This window comes from Carcharodon carcharias, chromosome 5, assembly GCF_017639515.1.
Source record: "Carcharodon carcharias isolate sCarCar2 chromosome 5, sCarCar2.pri, whole genome shotgun sequence".
NCBI classification, from domain to species: domain Eukaryota; kingdom Metazoa; phylum Chordata; class Chondrichthyes; order Lamniformes; family Lamnidae; genus Carcharodon; species Carcharodon carcharias.
The window spans coordinates 38,907,000-38,925,334 of NC_054471.1; the positions used below are offsets into that span (position 1 = coordinate 38,907,000).

General features: G+C 46.2%; 1 protein-coding gene across 4 annotated transcripts in view; it reads left to right on the forward strand.

The window, feature by feature from the left end:
• anapc1 (anaphase promoting complex subunit 1) overlaps nt 1-18,335 on the forward strand; it is a 216,889-nt gene that overhangs the window by 59,437 nt on the left and 139,117 nt on the right. For all 4 annotated transcript variants that reach the window (XM_041188482.1, XM_041188480.1, XM_041188483.1 and 1 more), the window contains one exon: nt 14,847-14,925. In XM_041188482.1, the coding sequence (XP_041044416.1) occupies nt 14,847-14,925 (79 nt within the window). The remainder of the gene's footprint in view (nt 1-14,846; nt 14,926-18,335) is intronic.

The following is an 18,335-nucleotide window of genomic DNA, read 5'->3' on the forward strand; positions in this document are numbered from 1 at the left end:
AGGCTGAGATTCTGTGGGACTGGGGTCCAGGCTGAGATTCTGTGGGACTGGGGTCCAGGCTGAGATTCTGTGGGACTGGGGTCCAGGCTGAGATTCTGTGGGACTGGGGTCCAGGCTGAGATTCTGTGGGGCTGGGGTACCCTGGGTGAGATCCTGTGGGGCTGGGGTACCCTGGGTGAGATCCTGTGGGGCTGGGGTACCCTGGGTGAGATCCTGTGGGGCTGGGGTACCCTGGGTGAGATCCTGTGGGACTGGGGTCCAGGCTGAGATCCTGTGGGACTGGGGTCCAGGCTGAGATCCTGTGGGACTGGGGTCCAGGCTGAGATCCTGTGGGACTGGGGTCCAGGCTGAGATCCTGTGGGACTGGGGTCCAGGCTGAGATCCTGTGGGACTGGGGTCCAGGCTGAGATTCTGTGGGACTGGGGTCCAGGCTGAGATTCTGTGGGACTGGGGTCCAGGCTGAGATGCTGTGGGACTGGGGTCCAGGCTGAGATCCTGTGGGGCTGGGGTACCCTGGGTGAGATCCTGTGGGGCTGGGGTACCCTGGGTGAGATCCTGTGGGGCTGGGGTACCCTGGGTGAGATCCTGTGGGGCTGGGGTACCCTGGGTGAGATCCTGTGGGGCTGGGGTACCCTGGGTGAGATCCTGTGGGGCTGGGGTACCCTGGGTGAGATCCTGTGGGGCTGGGGTGCCCTGGGTGAGATCCTGTGGGGCTGGGGTACCCTGGGTGAGATCCTGTGGGGCTGGGGTACCCTGGGTGAGATCCTGTGGGGCTGGGGTACCCTGGGTGAGATCCTGTGGGGCTGGGGTACCCTGGGTGAGATCCTGTGGGGCTGGGGTACCCTGGGTGAGATCCTGTGGGGCTGGGGTACCCTGGGTGAGATCCTGTGGGGCTGGGGTACCCTGGGTGAGATCCTGTGGGGCTGGGGTACCCTGGGTGAGATCCTGTGGGGCTGGGGTACCCTGGGTGAGATCCTGTGGGGCTGGGGTACCCTGGGTGAGATCCTGTGGGGCTGGGGTACCCTGGGTGAGATCCTGTGGGGCTGGGGTACCCTGGGTGAGATCCTGTGGGGCTGGGGTACCCTGGGTGAGATCCTGTGGGGCTGGGGTACCCTGGGTGAGATCCTGTGGGGCTGGGGTACCCTGGGTGAGATCCTGTGGGGCTGGGGTACCCTGGGTGAGATCCTGTGGGGCTGGGGTACCCTGGGTGAGATCCTGTGGGGCTGGGGTACCCTGGGTGAGATCCTGTGGGGCTGGGGTACCCTGGGTGAGATTCTTTGGTTGCAAGTTTGGGTGAAAACTTGAGTTTTGTCAATTTTGGAGAGAGAGAAAATCTAATAGCCAAGACACATTTCAAAACTGGTCTCACCCCTGGAGATACGACTAAAATGATTCATTTGTTTAGTACTGAAGTGGGTAGGCATTTGACAGCAAAAACTGGCAGTGCCTGCACACAGTTTGATGATTTCTGTGGGCAGTGCCATGCACTTTACAAGATAAAGTGTTCACCCCAGCGTGATATCGTTATCAGGCAATCGCTTCACCATGTATAAAGCATAATCTTGTGACCCAGTTTGAAGGCAATAATTACAGTGCATCTTTTATTATACTTGGTTTCAAACATCACAAACTGTAAGGGCGCTGGACCAAACCAAGGCTTGGGAACAGGCAGTTCTTAAATTTATTGCAGGGAGTGAGTGTGGTTTTAACTGCTTTATACCCTGACTTTGGTCTGAAAGTAGTTAAGAATGGATTTGGAGCTAATCAAATATATTTTTTTCTGCTTCAAAGTCATGAAGTAAAGCTGTGGTCAAAGGCTAGAAGACCTTTTATTACAGTATTTTTAAAATTCATTTATGGGAGGTGAGTGCCACTGACTAGAGCAACATTTAATGCCCATTTTTAATTGCCCTTGAGAAGATGCTGGTGAGTTGCCGCCTTGAATCGCTGCAGTTTTTGTGATTTAGGTATATCCACAGTGATATGAAAAAGGGAGTAAACCAGAGATCGTGGTCTCACACCGTCATACAGCTCAGAAGAAGTTGGTTTGGCCCTTCATGCCAACGTTCTGAAAGAACTATCCAATTCGTTCCACTGCGCTGCTCTTCCCTCATGTTCCTACTTTTGATCGTCTTTCTAAGTAGGAATCCCAATATAAACTGAAAGCAGATGTCCAAAGCAATGAACCCTAGGATTCTGGCTCTCGAAGTCCTATTTGTGGAATTATTTTTAAATTTGTTGATTTTTCCAGCTTTTTATGGCCCTAGAGGTTTAGGAATGGCTTGTCTCGGCACACTGCCACATTGATGGATCAGAACACTGAGATGCGTTGATGTGAACGACCACCAGGGCTTCACACAATGCATCTTGGCACCCTGGAAGTCAGAGGCCTGAGCAGTCCTGTAGGTCATCCCCTAAAGCTCTTAGAAATAACAGATTCCTTTTGAAGATACACTGTCTGATTAAGACCAATTGAAAGTGAAATTTCTCCATTGCCTTTTAATGCCAGCTTTGGCTGCCTGATTGTACCGGTAACTGAATGGAAACAGAAAACAATGGAAATTTGCAGCACATCTGTCAGCACCGGGGGAAAAAAAGAAGCCAGTTAATGGTAGACAGTGGTGACCCTGTTTCAGAACAGTTCTGAAGGATACTCTATCTGAAATTAATAGCCTGTCTTTTTGCACATGCTGTCCACTTTGCTGTATATTTCCTGTGCCGCCTGCCTTTTTAAAAAAAAAAATCAACATTTGCATATTTTTCTTTTTCTCAAGGGTCTCTCTTTTCATTCACATTTCAATTTATTTTTCTGTGCCAGTGAAGCGTCTCAGATGTACTTTTTGTATCCCTGGTAAAGCCCTTGAAAGCATTAGTGGTAGTTGGTATAGCCATGTTTCCCAGTAGATCACGATCAACCAGATTGCTATATTCCTAAACAAACCGTTTCAATTCAGGTTCATCCCAATGCTTTCCAACATAAGCACACAAACCAGTTTCTAACTTGAATGTTAGATCTGTAAATTAACAATAAATCCTGGGTATCAAGTTAAATGTATTGACCTCCAGTGTGATCAACGGGTTCAGTAATATAATTTTTCATAAGTGCATATTGTTTTGCTTTTGACTGTCAACTGGCATGCACTTGAATGCTCTTTCTAAATCTCTCCCTTGTAGCGCATCTCCATCCTGCCCTGTTTAGTAAGGATGTCAATTTCCTGGAGATGGTGCAGAAAAGATTTGATAGGGATGATGGACTTCAGTTATGCTGGCTGCAAAATTCAATTGCAAAGCACCTGCTTTTTTTCAGTGCCGCAGGTGCTATTGTTGGCAATAAATGGAGTCCGTGCCGTCCATTTTTGGTGCTGGCTCAGCCGGGTGTTTGCAGGGGTGCACGGAGTGTGTGTGTGGGAATATGCAGAGTAAGCAGATTGAGACGTCAGTCAGCATGTAATGTTGAGTTGATGTGAACGGTGCCCTCTTCAAGCTGAAAGCTCCAACTAACAGCCAACCTCTCTAAATCTTGTACAGTTAAACATGTTCAGCAGCAGGAAGCCCTCGCCACCAGTGCTATTTAGAGTTACTCTTTGCAGAATTCCCAGCCTCTGACTGCTATTGCAGCCACAGTATTTATATGGCTGGTCCAGTTCAGTTTCTGGTCAATGGTAACCCTCTAGGATGTTGATAGTGGGGGATTAGGTGATGGCAATGCCGTTGAATGTCAACGGGAGATGTTTGGATCCCCTGTTGTTGGAGATGGCCATTGCCTGGCACTTGTGTGGCGCAAATGTTACTTGCCACTTATCAGCCCAAGCCTGAATATTGTCCAGGTCTTGCTTTATATGGGCACAGGCTGCTTCAGTACCTGTGGAGTCGTGAATGGTGTGAACGTTGTGCAGTCACCCCCACTTCCGACCTTATGATGAAGGGAAGGCCATTGATGAAGCAGTCGAAGCTTAGGCCTAGGACTGTCTTGAGGAATGCCTGCAGTGATAGGCTCATAGGCGTCAACAGCACAGAAGGAGGCCATTCGACCCATCGAGTCCATGCCGGTCACCAAAGATCTGACTACACTAATCCCATTTTCTAGTGCTTGGCCTGTGGCCCTGGAGGCTATGGCAACATGAGTGAACATCTAAATACTTCTTAAATGTTATGAGAGTTTCTGACTTAGCCACCCTTTCAAGCAGTGAGTTCCAGACTCCCACTACCCTCTGGGTGAAAAAATTTCTCCTAAACTCCCCTCTTAGCCTTCTACCTCTTATCTTAAATCTATGCCCCCTGGTTATTGACCCCTCTAATAATGGAAAAAGTGCCTTCCTATCCACCCTATCTGTGCCCCTTGTAATCTTATACATCTCTATCAGGTCCCCTCTCAACCTTCGTTGCTCCAAAGAAAATAACCCCAGCTTAACCAATCTTTCCTCATAGCTCAGACCCTCCAGCCCAGGCAACATCCTGGTAAATCTCCACTGCACCCCCTCCAGTGCAATCACATCCTTCCTACTATAATGTGGTGACCAGAACTGCACGCAGTACTCCAGTTGTGGCCTAACCAGCGTTTTGTACAGTTCCAGCATAACCTCCCTAAACCTCGGTTCATAAAGGCAAGTAGCCCATATGTCTTCTTAACCACCATATCTACCTGCCCTTCTACCTTCAGGGACCTATGGATATGCACACCAAGGTCCCTCTGATCTTCAGTACTTTCCAGGGTCCAACCATTCATAATATAATCCCTTGCCTTGTTAGCCCTCTCCAAGTGCATTACCTCTCACTTTTCCGGGTTGAATTCCATTTGCCACTGCTCTACCCACCTGACCAGTCATGGGGCTGAGATGACTGACCTCCAACAACCACAACCAGCTTCCTTAGTTCTAGGTATGACTCCAACCAGCGGAAAGCTTTCCCCCCGATTCCCATTGACTTCAGTTTTGCCAGAGCCCCTTGATACCAAACTCGGTCAAATGCTGTCTTGATGTTAATCCAGATAGCGGTTATGTTGTGTTGGCTGGAATTCAGTTGCAGATGAAACAGCTTGAGATTGTGAAACTCTAGTTGGAAAAAAAAAAGAGAAAAGCAAAAACTTGAATTTGAAAAAGAGAAAGAAGAGGAATGAGAAAACTTGAATTCTGCAGAGAGAAGTTAACAAGGGAAAAAAGACAAAAGGAAAAAGACAAGAGTTTCAAAGAGAGAGAGAATCCAGACAGAATGAGCTGGCTAAAGAAAAGCTTAGGTTTCATGGTTTAAGAGAAGCTGTTCCAGTCAATAAAAATGATAGTGTAGAGAATAAAAGTGATGTAAAGGAACTAGTATATTTTCGTTGCCTTAAGATGGGGCATGTAAAAGCAAATGGTTAAAAGCTGAACAGTTAATTAGTGTCAGTAATAAAGGGCTACTTTAGCACCAACATGGAGTCAAGAACCACTGCTACCGCCTTGGATCTTAACGGGGCTTCTCCTGAACCCATGACTTAAAGTCAGCCAACCACAGCCCATTTTCTGCTTGGAGCCTCTTTCTCTGTTCCTCTCTCTCTTTCTCTTCTCAACTGGGACTTCTCCCAGTCCCCTGTCTGGGACTGGTATTGAACAGGTGTTTTGTGTCTGTCTTCACAGTAGAGGACTTGGAAAACTTCCCAAAGTTTCTTGAAAATCAAGAGGTGACAGGGAGGGATGAACTTAATACAACCACCATCACCAGGGAAAGGGTGCTGGGAAAACTATTGGATCTAAAGGCTGACAAGTCCCAGGACCAGATGGCCTGCATTCTATGGTCTTGAAAGAAATGTCGGCACAGCTATCAGATGCATTGGTTATAATCTTCCAGAATTCCTTAAATTCTGGCAAGGTTCCAGCAGATTGGAAAATACTTAATGTAACATATGTATTCAAGAAAGGAGGGAGGCAGAAAGCAGGAAACTATAGGCCAGTTCGCTGCCCATGCACCTGTCATAAGGAAAGTGCTAAAACCCATTGTTAAGGAGGTTATAGCAGGATACTTAAGTAATCATGATTTGATCAGGCAGAGTCAACATGGTTTAGTGAAAGGGAAATCGTGTTTAACTAATCTATTAGAGTTTTTTGATGAAGTAACAATCAAGATGGATAAATAGGAACCAGTAGAAGTGGTGTACTTGAATTTCCATAAGGCATTTGATAAGGTACCACATAAAGGTTACTACACAAATAAGAGCACGTGGCGTAAGGCAGGCTTGCCCAACGTTTTTGCTGGGTGGGGCCACCTTTGCATATTTTCCTCACCCAAGGGCCGATGTGCAAATTTCTGAAAGATAAGGTTTGGCACAATAACAAACTGAATTTCCAAAAAAATGTTGAGGCTGTAAGGAAAGAAACAGTTGCTGAACAAAAGTACAACAATGTCATAATTTATTGCTAAATTAAAAAAGAGTAATTAATAAAAATGACCAGAGTGTGAGGGTTAGTCAGTCTGTGTCTGGTTCACTCCCAGTCTCAGGCTGCACTCACTCACTCACCCTCACCCACTGTGAGTGGGTGCATGTGTATGTGGTGGCGAGAATAGGTGAGAAATCTGAGATTAGGCGTAAGGCAGACTCTCACTCTCACCCTCAATACACTCACTCAGACACTCCCACTACCCCCCACCTGTAACCCCCACACTCAGTTTCTCATACTTTCCCCAACCCCTGCGCCAACCACACATCCAACCCCCCCCAACTACTCACTCAATCTCTTGCACTCACCCCAACCACTCACTCAGTCATACACACACACACATACATAGTCAGTCTCTCACTCTCAGTCTCACTCCTCCACAGTCATTATGGCACCATCTCCTCCCTGGGCCTGCCGCAACTTTGCCTTCATCAGGCACTTTCGCTTCCCTCAGCCTGGCAGCCCTCAGCCAACTTACCAATACTGATATTCGCTGCTTCTCCAATCAAAGACTGTTTTTCTCTCTCTCGTTTGCTGCTGATAGGCTCACTTGTGAGCTCTTCAGCAGCAAATGCAGGAGAGAAATGGCCTGTGATTGGAGGAACAGCTGCATATAGAATTTTCGATTGAAACTCACCAAGTTCACCGGAATTTTGAAAACAGGCTCAGGGGGGCTGCATAGAGGGGCTTCGCAGGCTGCACTTTGGACAAGCCTGGTGTAGGGGGTAACCTATTGGCATGGATCAAGGATTGGTTGACTAACAAGAAGCAGAGAGTAGGGACGAATGAGTCTTTTTTGGATTGGCATGCTGTAACTGGAGGAGTATGAGAGTACTGAATGTATGGTGGCAAAATTTACTGACGAAACTGAGGTGGGAGGAAAATAAGTTGTCAAGAGGAGATGGAAAGTCTCCAAATGGATATAGACAGGTTAAGTGAGTGGGCAAAAATTTGGCAGATAGAGTATAACATGGGTAAATGTGAACATGTTCACTTTGGCAGGAAGAATAGAAAAGCAGTATAGTATTTAAATGGAGAGAGATTGCAGAACTCAGTGATACACAGGGATCTGGTTGTCTTGGTACATAAATCACAAGAAGTTAGTAGGCAGCTACAGAAAGTGATTAGTAAGGCAAATGGAATGTTGGAGTTTATTGCAAGAGGAATAGAATGTAAAGATAGGAAAGTTTTACTGCAGCTGTACAGGGCCTTGTTGAGACCACCCCTGGAGTATAGTGTGCAGTTTTGGTCTCATTTTTTAAAAAGATATAATTGCTTTAGAAGTAGTGCAGAGAAGATTTACTGGACTCATACCTGGGGCGAAGGGGTTGTCTTACGAAGAAAGGCTGAAGAGGTTAGGCCTATACCCATTGGGGTTTGGAAGAATGAGAGGCAACCTTTTTGAAACATATAAGATCCTAAGGAGACTTGATAGGGCGAATACCTGGAGGATGTTTCCTCTTGCGGGCGGGGGGTGGTGGGTGGGGAGATTAAAACTAGGGGACATAATTTAAAAATAAGAAGCCTCCCTTTTAAGACAAAATTAGGAGAATTTTTTTTCCCCCAAAGGGTCATTGGCATGTGGAGTTCTCTTCACCAGAAAGTAGTGGAAGCTGGGTCACTGAATTTATTCAAGGCAAAGTTAGATCTTTGATAGATAAGTGAGTCAAGGGTTATGGGGGGTAGACAGGAAAGTGGAGCTGAGACCACAACCAGATCTACCATGATCTTTTGAATGTGGAGCAGGCTCGAAGGGCCAAATGGCCTACTCCTGCTCCTAAGTTCCTATGGGATCTCTCCCTGTCCCCTGCCATGTTGGCTTTCCTTAATTAACCTGTATTTGCCCAAGTGACTATTAATTTTCCAATTTATTGCATTTAGAAGCTTACCCACCACCGAAGTTCAGCTGACTGACCTGTAGTTGCTGGACTTATCTTTGCACCAGTTTTTGAATTTGGGTGCATTTATCTGGCCTATAATTCCAAAAGAGTATAATGGAGAGAAATCTCTGAGGAAAGAAAGGAGAAGGAAAATGGAATTGGATATATACTATAAAAAAGGATAATTTACTATAAAAGGATAATGGGTAAAGTAGTTTATTGAGACTAATGGGTAATGACTGATTGCTGAAAAAAGACGTTGTCAAAACTTTATGTCTTGCACACATCAGTGCAGTTCACAAGAAAACCAAATGTAAAGGGAACAACAATTTATACTGCATGAGAAGAGAGCGCCGAACGTCTGCCATGGTGAATGCACCAGTTAACTGATAGTTAACTGCTAAGCTTTGTTTGAATTCAGATCTGGCAGGTTGACTCTGGTCAAGGCATTGCCCTAGGGAATGAACCAGAGAATGGCTGTCACCTATTTTGTTTAGTTGAAAAAGGTGCAATGTGTGTACATGTTCTTTCTGTCTGCAAAAGGCAGGGCCCTGTGTAATAATGTATGGAGCTTCTAGCACATGTAAGTGAACCACGCAGTGAGCCTTCAGTTGGTTGTCAGTGTAATTGTTAGCACATTCAGGATTGTTTAGGAAACGTTGTCCAATTGCAGAATCACATCTAATATCGGAGAATAACTTTTCGGATGGCGGAATCTTGCTTCCCGCCATCCGAAGAATCAATGGGGAACACACCCCCGCTGATTCCGGGTGCCCAGCAGCTATTTCATGCTCAAATGAGCACTTGGCTGTGGGCAGGACTTTGGCCCCTCACTCAGGAGGAAGCCTTACCTTGGAGAGCTGTGATTGGCCTGCAGCTCTCCAGACCCTGTAGCAACGAAAGTTTCAATGGACTGCTGAGAACATGCAGGAGGACACCTGAAATTAGGCCCAGGCACTGGAGGCCCAAGAAAGTTTAAAGGATCCCAGTGCCAGAATTTTGAGCTTCCCCACCAATGCATTTTTAGGTGGGGGTGGAGCGTGAAATTGAAGGGATGGGATTCCCTCCGTGTTCCCACCCGCCCTGAACACAGCAATTTTATGCTAGGGCAGGCAAGGCCTCAGACGGGAAGCCAGGCCTTGTCCCAATTGAGGCCCTTAAGTGGCCACGTAAGGGCCATTTCCTACCCAGCCTCAATTTTTAGGCTGGCAGGAGGATTGAAGTTGCATGGGGTAAGTGCGAAAATGAACGGTGTTAGACCCTGGGTGGGTGGGCCTCCACCAGAAGCCCCTTTCTGAAGCAGGACATCCCTTCCCCCCGCCCAAAGTCCGGTGGCCTCCAGATCGCCCCCCCCCCCCCCCCTCCATAGCTGGCTTGTCCTCTCCCCTCCCCAGTTGCCCCCTTCGCGTCTCCACAAGCCTTCCCTCCCCTCCCTGCCATGGGACCCTTTCAACTTGTCTGAGCCTCTATTGCCCGGACTTGATCTCCGACATCCTCCTGCAGCTCTTGTCACCGCAGGGACTGGAACGCAGCTGGCCAATCTGATTGGCTTTCTAAGACAGGACTTACTCCTGAGTGAGGGGCGGAAGTCCAATCTGCAACCACTTGACACGTGAAATGGCTGCGGGGCACTAGGAGTCAGCAGGGATGCGTTCCCTGCCGACTCTTTGGATGTGGGAGACGAGACCCTGCCATTCAAAAGTTTATACCCAGAGCAGGGAGGATAGGGAAAGACTGAGGGAGCGATCGAGGTCTCGGGAGAGAGGCCGGGGTTGGGGGGAAGGCGGAGGGAGGTCCGGAGGCCACTGAACTTTAAGTGGGACGGGGTGGCCCAACTTCAGAAAGGGGGTTCTGATGGAGACGTCTCCACCATCACCCCCACCCCCCTTCCTGCCCTGGATCTAACTCCGTTGACTTTCGGGCTTCCCCCATGCAAATTCAATCCTCCTGCCAGCCTGGAAATTGAGACTGGGCGGGAAATGCCGTCAAGTGGCTCATTATTGGTCACTTAAGTGCCTCAACTGGGGCAAAGGTGGGCTCCCCATCTGAGGCCTTGCCCACCCCAGCATAAAATCGCTGTCTAGTTGGGGCGAGCAGGAATCTGGAGGGAATCCTGTCCCTTCAGTTTCATGCTGCCCACCCTCTACCTAAAAACCTGGCCAGTGGGGGAACAGAAAATTCTGGCCTATGTTTTGCATTTTACAAGCACAGCTGGTTGGGTATGATCAGTACCTTGCCTGTTGCGAACAGCCAAAAGGACGTGCTGCTTGATATAATCTGCCAGTCTTTGAGACGGACAGCTTACGTACCTAGCATCTCACTGGCAGTGAAATTCACTCATCATGTTACTTGACTGTGTGATAGGCAGAACGTCTTTTTGATGAACACCACTCATTTTTCTACTGCATAGTAGCAGTGTGAAACGGCTAGCTTCACCTTTTGCTCAAATTTTTAAAATACCTTGTCTTTCCAGAGTAATCGGAGGTAGACTGAGCACTTTTTGGAACCAAAAGTGACGGCTTTAGGCTCATTTGTGAGTTTGTGCGATACACAGTGAGCAATGGTCTGATCAGGGTAGCCGTTATCTCGCAGGATGGCTTTGGCGCGCCCTATTTCAGCATCAAGCTTACACGGTGAGCAAATGGCTTGGGCCTTACTTAATGATTGCAGATAAGGCCAGTCTTACAGTGTGTGGTACTGTAGGAATGCCAATAGGTATATTGTCCAGTGAAGACAGGGTTGTAGTTTACGTCAGCAGAGAACCCCTGGCAGATTTCTCAATTAGCACATCAAGGAAAGGGTGCTCATTTGAGGTGAATTTGAGCAGAAGTTGGAGCCCATTAAGGTGTGTAAGGAAATTCCTTACATGTAGCTGCGAATTCCAGTTTAGCAAACATGTCATCTACGTTTCAGAAATATGCAAGGGGTAGGAGGACGTGTTTCTCATGGAACCCAACAAAGCTGTTTGCGAGAGCTGGGCCTAGAGAGGATCTTGAGGCAACAACCCGTGGGTTTACATGGGTGTCTCAGAGAGCCAGCACAGGCATGATAGGAGGAATGACTCCCTTCATTGCTATATAATTCTCCTTAGGGGAGGCGGTGGCGTAGTGGTAATGTCAATGGACTAATAATCCAGAGGCCCAGGTTAATGCTGTGGGGACGTGGGTTTGAATTCCACCATGGCAGCTGGTGGAATTTAAGTTCAGTTAATAAATCTGGAGTTAAGAAGCTAGTCTTGGTAATAGTGACCATGAAATCATTGTTGATTGTCGTAAAAACCCATCTGGTTCAGTAATGTCCTTTAGGGAAAGAAATCAGCCATTCCTACCTGGTCTGGTCGACATGTGACTCCAGACCCACAGTAATGTGGCTGACTCTTAAATACCTTCTGAAATGGCCTCGCAAGCCACGCTGTTGCATCAGAACCGTTACAAAGTTTTTAAAAAAGGAATGAAACCAGATGGACCACCCAGCATCAACCAAGGCACCGGATTTGACTATGGCAAACCCAGCCATGTCGATCCTGCAACGTCCTGCAAAGTTTCTGCCAAAATTGGGAGAGCTGTTCCACGGACGAGTCAAGCAACAGCCTGACATACTTTACAATGTCCCAGACACCACCATCACTAGCCCTGGTTATGTTCTGAGCCACAGACAGGACAGATCCACCAGAGGTTGCGGCACAGTGGTATACAGTCAGGGGGACTTGCCCCTGGAGTTCTCAACATCAGCTCCAGCCCCCATGAATTCTTATGGTATCAGGCCAAACATGGACAAGGAAACATTCTGCGTATTACCACCTACCAACTCTCCCTCCCTCAACTGATGAATCAGTGCAGTGATCCTCCATGTTGAACAACACTTGGAGGAAGCACTGAGGGTGACTAGGGCACAGAATGTGCTCTGGGTGGGGGAATTCAATGTCCATCATCAAGGGTGGCTGGGTAGCACCACCACAGTGAAGCTGGCCATGTCCTAAAGGATGTAGCTGCTAGAATGGGTCAGCGGCAGGTGGTGAGGGAACCAACAAGAAGGAAAAACCTAATTGAGCTGATCCTCACCAACTTGCCTGCTGCAGATGCATCTGTCCATGACAGTATTGGTAGGAGTGACCACCGCACAGTGGTTGTGTAGACAAAGTCCTGTCTTCACATTGATGATACCCTCCATTGTGTTGTGTGGCACTACCACTGTGCTAAATGGGATAGGTTTTGAACCGACCTAGCAGCTTAAAACTGGACATCCATGAGGTACTGTGGGCCATCAGCGGCAGCAGAATTGTAAACAGCCACAATCTGTAATCTCATGGCCCGACATATCCCCCACTCTACCATTACCACCAAACCAGGGGATCAACCTTGGTTCAATGAAGAGTGCAGGACAGCATGCCAGGAGCAGCACCAGGCATACCTGGAACCTAGTGAAGCTCCAACACAGCACTATACACATGCCAAACATTGAAAGCAGCAATGATAGACAGAGTCAAGCGATCCCACAACTGATGGATCAGATTTAAGCTCTGCAGTCCTGCCACATCCAGTGATGAATGGTGGTGGACAATTAAAGAACAAACAGGATGAGGACGCTCCACAAATATCCCCATCCTCAATGATGGGGAAGCACAGCACATCAGTGCAAAAGACTAGGCTGAAGCATTTGTAAACATCTTCAGCCAGAAGTGCTTAGTGGATGATCCATCTCAGCCTCCTCCTGAGATCCCGAGCATCACAGATGCTGGTTGTCAGCCAATTCAATTCACTCCACATGATATCAAAAAACGGCTGAAGGCACTTGAGACTGCAAAGGCTTTGGGCTCTGACAACATTCCAGCAATAGTACTGAAGGCTTGTGCTTCAGAACTAGCTGTGCCTTTCACCAAGCTGTCCCAGTACAGTTAAAACACTGGCATCTACCTGACAATGTGGAAAATTGTTCAGGTATGTCCTGTACACAAAAAGCAGGACAATCCAACCAGCCAATTACCGCCCCATCAGCCTACTCTTGATCATCAGCAAAGTGATGGAAGGGGTTGTCAGCAGTTTAATCAAGCTGCAATTAATCAGCAATAAGCTGCTCATTGCTGCTCAGTTTGGGTTTTGCCAGGGCCACTCAGCTCCTGACCTTATTACAGCCTTGGTTCAAACACGGATAAAAGAGCTGAACTCCCGAGGTGAGGTGCGAGTGACTGTCCTTGACATCAAGGTAGCATTTGACCAAGTATGGCATTAAGGAGCCCTAGCAAAACTGGAATGAATGGGAATTGGGGTAAAACTCTCCATTGGTTTGAGTCATACCTAGCACAAAGGAAGATGGTTGTGGTTGTTGGAGGTCAATCATCTCAGTCCCAGGACATCACTGCAGGAGTTCCTCAGGGAAGTGTCCAAGGCCCAACCATCCTCAGCTGCTTCATCAATGACCTTCCTTCCATCATAAGGTCAGAAGTGGGGATGTCCGCTGATGATTGCACACTATTCAGCAGCACCATTTACAATGCCTCCGATACTGAAGCAGTCCGTGCCCATATGCTGCAAGACCTGAAGAATATCCAGGCTTGGGCTGACAAGTGGCAAGTAATATTCGCACCACACAAGTGCCAGACAATGACAATCTCCAACAAGACAGAATCCAACCATTCCCCTTGACATTCAATGGAATTACCATCACTGAATTCCCCACTATCAACAACCTAGCAATTACTATTGACCAGAAATTGAACTGGACTAGCCATATAAATACTGTGGCGACAAGAGTTGGTCAGAGGCTGGGTATTCTGCGCAGAGTAACTCACCCCAAAGCCTGTCCACCATCTACAAGGCACAAGTCAGGATTGTAATCGAATACTCTCCACTTACCTGGATGACTGCAAGTCGAACAACACTCAAGAAACTCAACACCATCCAGGACAAAGCAGCCCGCTTGATCGACACCCCATCCATCACCTTCAACATCCACTCCCTCCACCACTGGCGCACAGTGCTAGCAGTGTGTACCATCCACAAGATGCACTGCAGCAACTTGCCAAGGCTTCTTGACATCAGCTTCCAAACCCCAGACGTCTGCCACCGCCTGGAAGGGCAAGGGCAGCAGATGCATGGAAACTCCACCACCTACAAGTTCCCCTCTAAGCCACACGCCATCCTGACTTGTAACTATATTGTCGTTCCTTTTCTGTCGCAGGGTCATAATCCTGGAACTTCCTAATAGCACTGTGTGTGTCCTTACACCACAGAGACTGCAGCAGTCCAAGGTGGCAGCTCACCACCATCTTCTCAAGAGCAATTAGGGATGGGCAAAAAATGCTGGCCGTAAAAGAATTAAACAACTTCGAGTTATGCAACCAGTAAGCACAATATAGAGGTTAGAAGAGGAAAATGTCGACAGGCAATTGAAATGTAACTGCTTCCCATTATCATAGCATCACCAAATTGTTACAGCTCAGAAGGAGGCCATTTGACCCATCGTGTTTTCACTGGCCAAGGAAATGACTGAAGCGTATGAGAGGTCAAGTAGTGTATGGTATCCTCTTGCTAAATTGTGCATTTTTTTTGTGTTGCAGAGCTTTGCACTGTACATACTTGGTGATGAAAAGGCACTTTCCTATGAGTCATCCATGTATTTATCTAGAATTGCAGCAGGTACTTGGTCTTTCTTCTAATATGAGTTCAATTTTCTACAGTATTTGGGAGAGCACTGAAAAAGTTTCACTTTCAAGGTCACAATTTTGATGTGCACCACAGTTTGTGACAATGTTTATGGGCTAAATATTCCTTTCAGTGTGTAGTATGGGCTTAGTAATTCCACCAACATGCATCCAAGCTTGTTCCATTTTCTATTACTGCTGGCAACCAACGGGTAAAATACCACACACAAGCTGTAGCTAGTAGGAGATAGAGAAAACCAACACAGGCAGGTTTGAAATCCCTCCTATTCCCTATCGTACAGCGAAGGGTGAGCTGTTTTGCTGTTGTGCACATGGGAGTTAACCTCCACAAGAGCCAGCAATAAGTAGGCCAGACACATTGCTTGTCAGAAAATTACTTGTGTGTTTAACTACATCCAAATAATTTACTTGGCTGAGAATGATTTGTAATGCGTTTACTGCTAAAGGCAACAAGAGCATCAAGGAATGTGGCCCAGAAATGGAATTCACAGAGGAGCTGCCTCTTAAAGCTGCCATGCCTCAGAAAATACATTTTATCCTTTGAAGTTAATGGCTGTGGTGCAATCTTAAGATAAGACTGGGAGCAGCACAAGTTTTTTTATGGAAAGGTAAGTGGTATGAGGTGCAGGTTTAATTACTTCCTTCACAACGCCATCCCACAAAGAACCGCTCCTGTTACTAATTGGATGCCTACAGCAGAAACTAGGTGTTAGTGAAGGACGTAAGAGAGAAAACCATCTCCCAGGCTGATTTGAAAACTCTCCCAGACAACCAGGTCAGAAGGGCATTGGAGTCCTGGAGCACCTTGTCGGTCTGTTCTGCAAACCAAAGGGTAGAGAAAATGTATGATAGTAAATGGTAGTTGTGTAATAGGAGCCCTGCACCAGAGCAATTTGAAGTTAGCTACAAGCAGAAAGGTTAAAAGGAATTCAGTTTTAGTTTACTCACCAAAAGTTACACTTAAAATGTAATCTGTTTAGATCCCACAGCATTATTTAGAACAAGGAGGCTCTATGTCATGGCTAATATTTATCTCTTAACTAATGCCACCAGGACAGATAATCTGCTTGTTTATCTCATTGCTTTTTGTGGGAGCTTGCTGTATGCAAGTTGGCTTCCGTTTCCCTGAGTTCCATCAGTGACTAAGCTTCATTAGTACTCCATTAGCTGTATAATCCTCTGGGACATCCTGAGGCCATGAAAGGCTCAATGGATGCATTTTTTTTCTTGATTTCATTTCATTCTTGTCATTTTTTTCTTTCATTCCTTTTTTTTTATTATTTTAGTGGGTCAGTCATAAGAAACAATCTTCCCGCTTTGTTTATTTCTTAGATTTTCTTTTAACAGTACTTTTCAAACTGACAAGAGTAGAGGTGCCCTTCACAGAATTGTTCCAGTGCAGAAGGGGGCCATTCGACACTTTGTGTCTGCACTGGCTCTCCGAATGAGCAATTTACTTGTGCCATTCTCCCACCACCTCTCCGTAACTGTGCACATTTTTCCTTTTCCGATGACAGTCTAATTCCCTTTTGAATGTTCAATTGAACCCGCCTCTACCCCGAGAGTCTATTTGGCAGAAAAACAAGAGGCATTTAAAGTAAAAAGCTGCAAGTGCTAGGAATCTAAAACATAAGAAAGGTAGAAGGCGGAAACACACACCGTGAAGCAATGCTATATCGAATTTACAGAACGTGTCTTTTCTGGTGTTTCTGTTCCCCCAACCCCCAACCTCATCTCACTCCCATCAACATATCCTTTCTCCCTCATGGATTTATCTAGCTTGCCTTTAAAGAGTGGCAGGGGGATGGGAACCTGAGTAGGGAGGCACAAGAGAGGGAAACAAAGATAGGAATGAAGGACAGAAAAGTAGAAAGCATAAGTGGAAGGCAGAGAAAGCAAGGGCTAGCAGCAAATAAAGCCATCATACAAAAAAGATGTGTAAATATTTTTTAAAAGTCAAGTCCAAAGGCACTGGATCTGAATGGATGGAGCATTCCCATTAAGGTAGACAAATTTACGATGCAAATAGATGTAAATGGGTATGATATGATTACAATTATAGAGGCATGACTGCAGTGTGACCAAGGCTGGGAACTGAACATCTAAGGGTACTCAATATTTAGGAAGGAGAGGCAAAAAGGAAAATGAGGTGAGGTGGGTTTGTCAGTTATGGATGAAATCAGTGCAATAGTGAGAAGATATTGTGCTTAGAAAATCTAAATGTAGAATCAGTCTGGGTGGAGCTAAGAAGCTTCAAAGGGCGGAAAACATTAGTGGGAGTTGTCTATAGGCCTCTAAACAGTAATGATAAGGTAGGGGACGGCATTAAACAGGAAGTTAGGGACGCATGTGACAAGGGTGCTACAATAATCGTGGGTGACTTGAACCTACATATAAACTGGACAAACCAAATTAGCAACAACACTGTGGCGGATGAATTCCTGGAGTGTGTACGAAATGATTTTTTTTTTTAGATCGATATGTCTAGGAACCAACTAGGGAACAGGCTATGCTAGATTTGGCATTGTGCAGTGAGAAGGGTTTAATTAATAATCTTCTTGTGCGGGGTCCTTTAGGGAACAGTGACCAAAACATGATAGAATTCTCCATTAGGATGGAAAGTGAAGTAGTCCAAACTGAAACTAGGGTCCTAAATCTAAGTAAAGGAAACTATGGAGGAATGAGTTGGCTAGGATAGATTGGGGATCTTCATTAAAAGGCATGACGGTGGATAGGCAATGGTTAATATTTCAGGAACAAATATGTGCATTGCAACAATTATACATTCCTTCTTGGAGCAAAAACACAACAGGAAAAGTGGCCCAACCATGTTTAACAAAAGAAATTAAGGATGATATTAGATCCAAAGAGGAATCATATCAAATTGCTAGAAAAGGTAGCAAACCTGAGGATTTCGAGCTGTTTAGAATTCAACAAAGGATGATCAGGAGATAATTAAGAGAGGAAAATAAAGTAGAGTATGAGAGTAAACTTGCAAGGACCATAAAAGCGAACTGTAAAAGCTTCTATAAGTATGTAAAAAGAAAGACATTAGTGAAGACAAATGTCGGTCCCTTACAGTCCGAAATGGGAGAATTTATTATAGAGAGCAAGGAAATGGTCCTCGACATACCGATCTAAAAATAACCCATCTCGTACACACTCCAGGAATTCATCCGCCACATTGTTGTTGCTAATTTGGTTTGTCCAGTTTATATGTAGGTTAAACAACTACTTTAGTTCTGTCTTCACGGAAGAAGACACACACAATTTCCCAGAAATACTAGGGAACCAAGAGTCTAGTGAGAAGGAGGAATTGAAGGAAATTAGTATTACTAAAAAATACAGTGCTGGAGAAATTAATGGGACGGAAAGTCGATCATT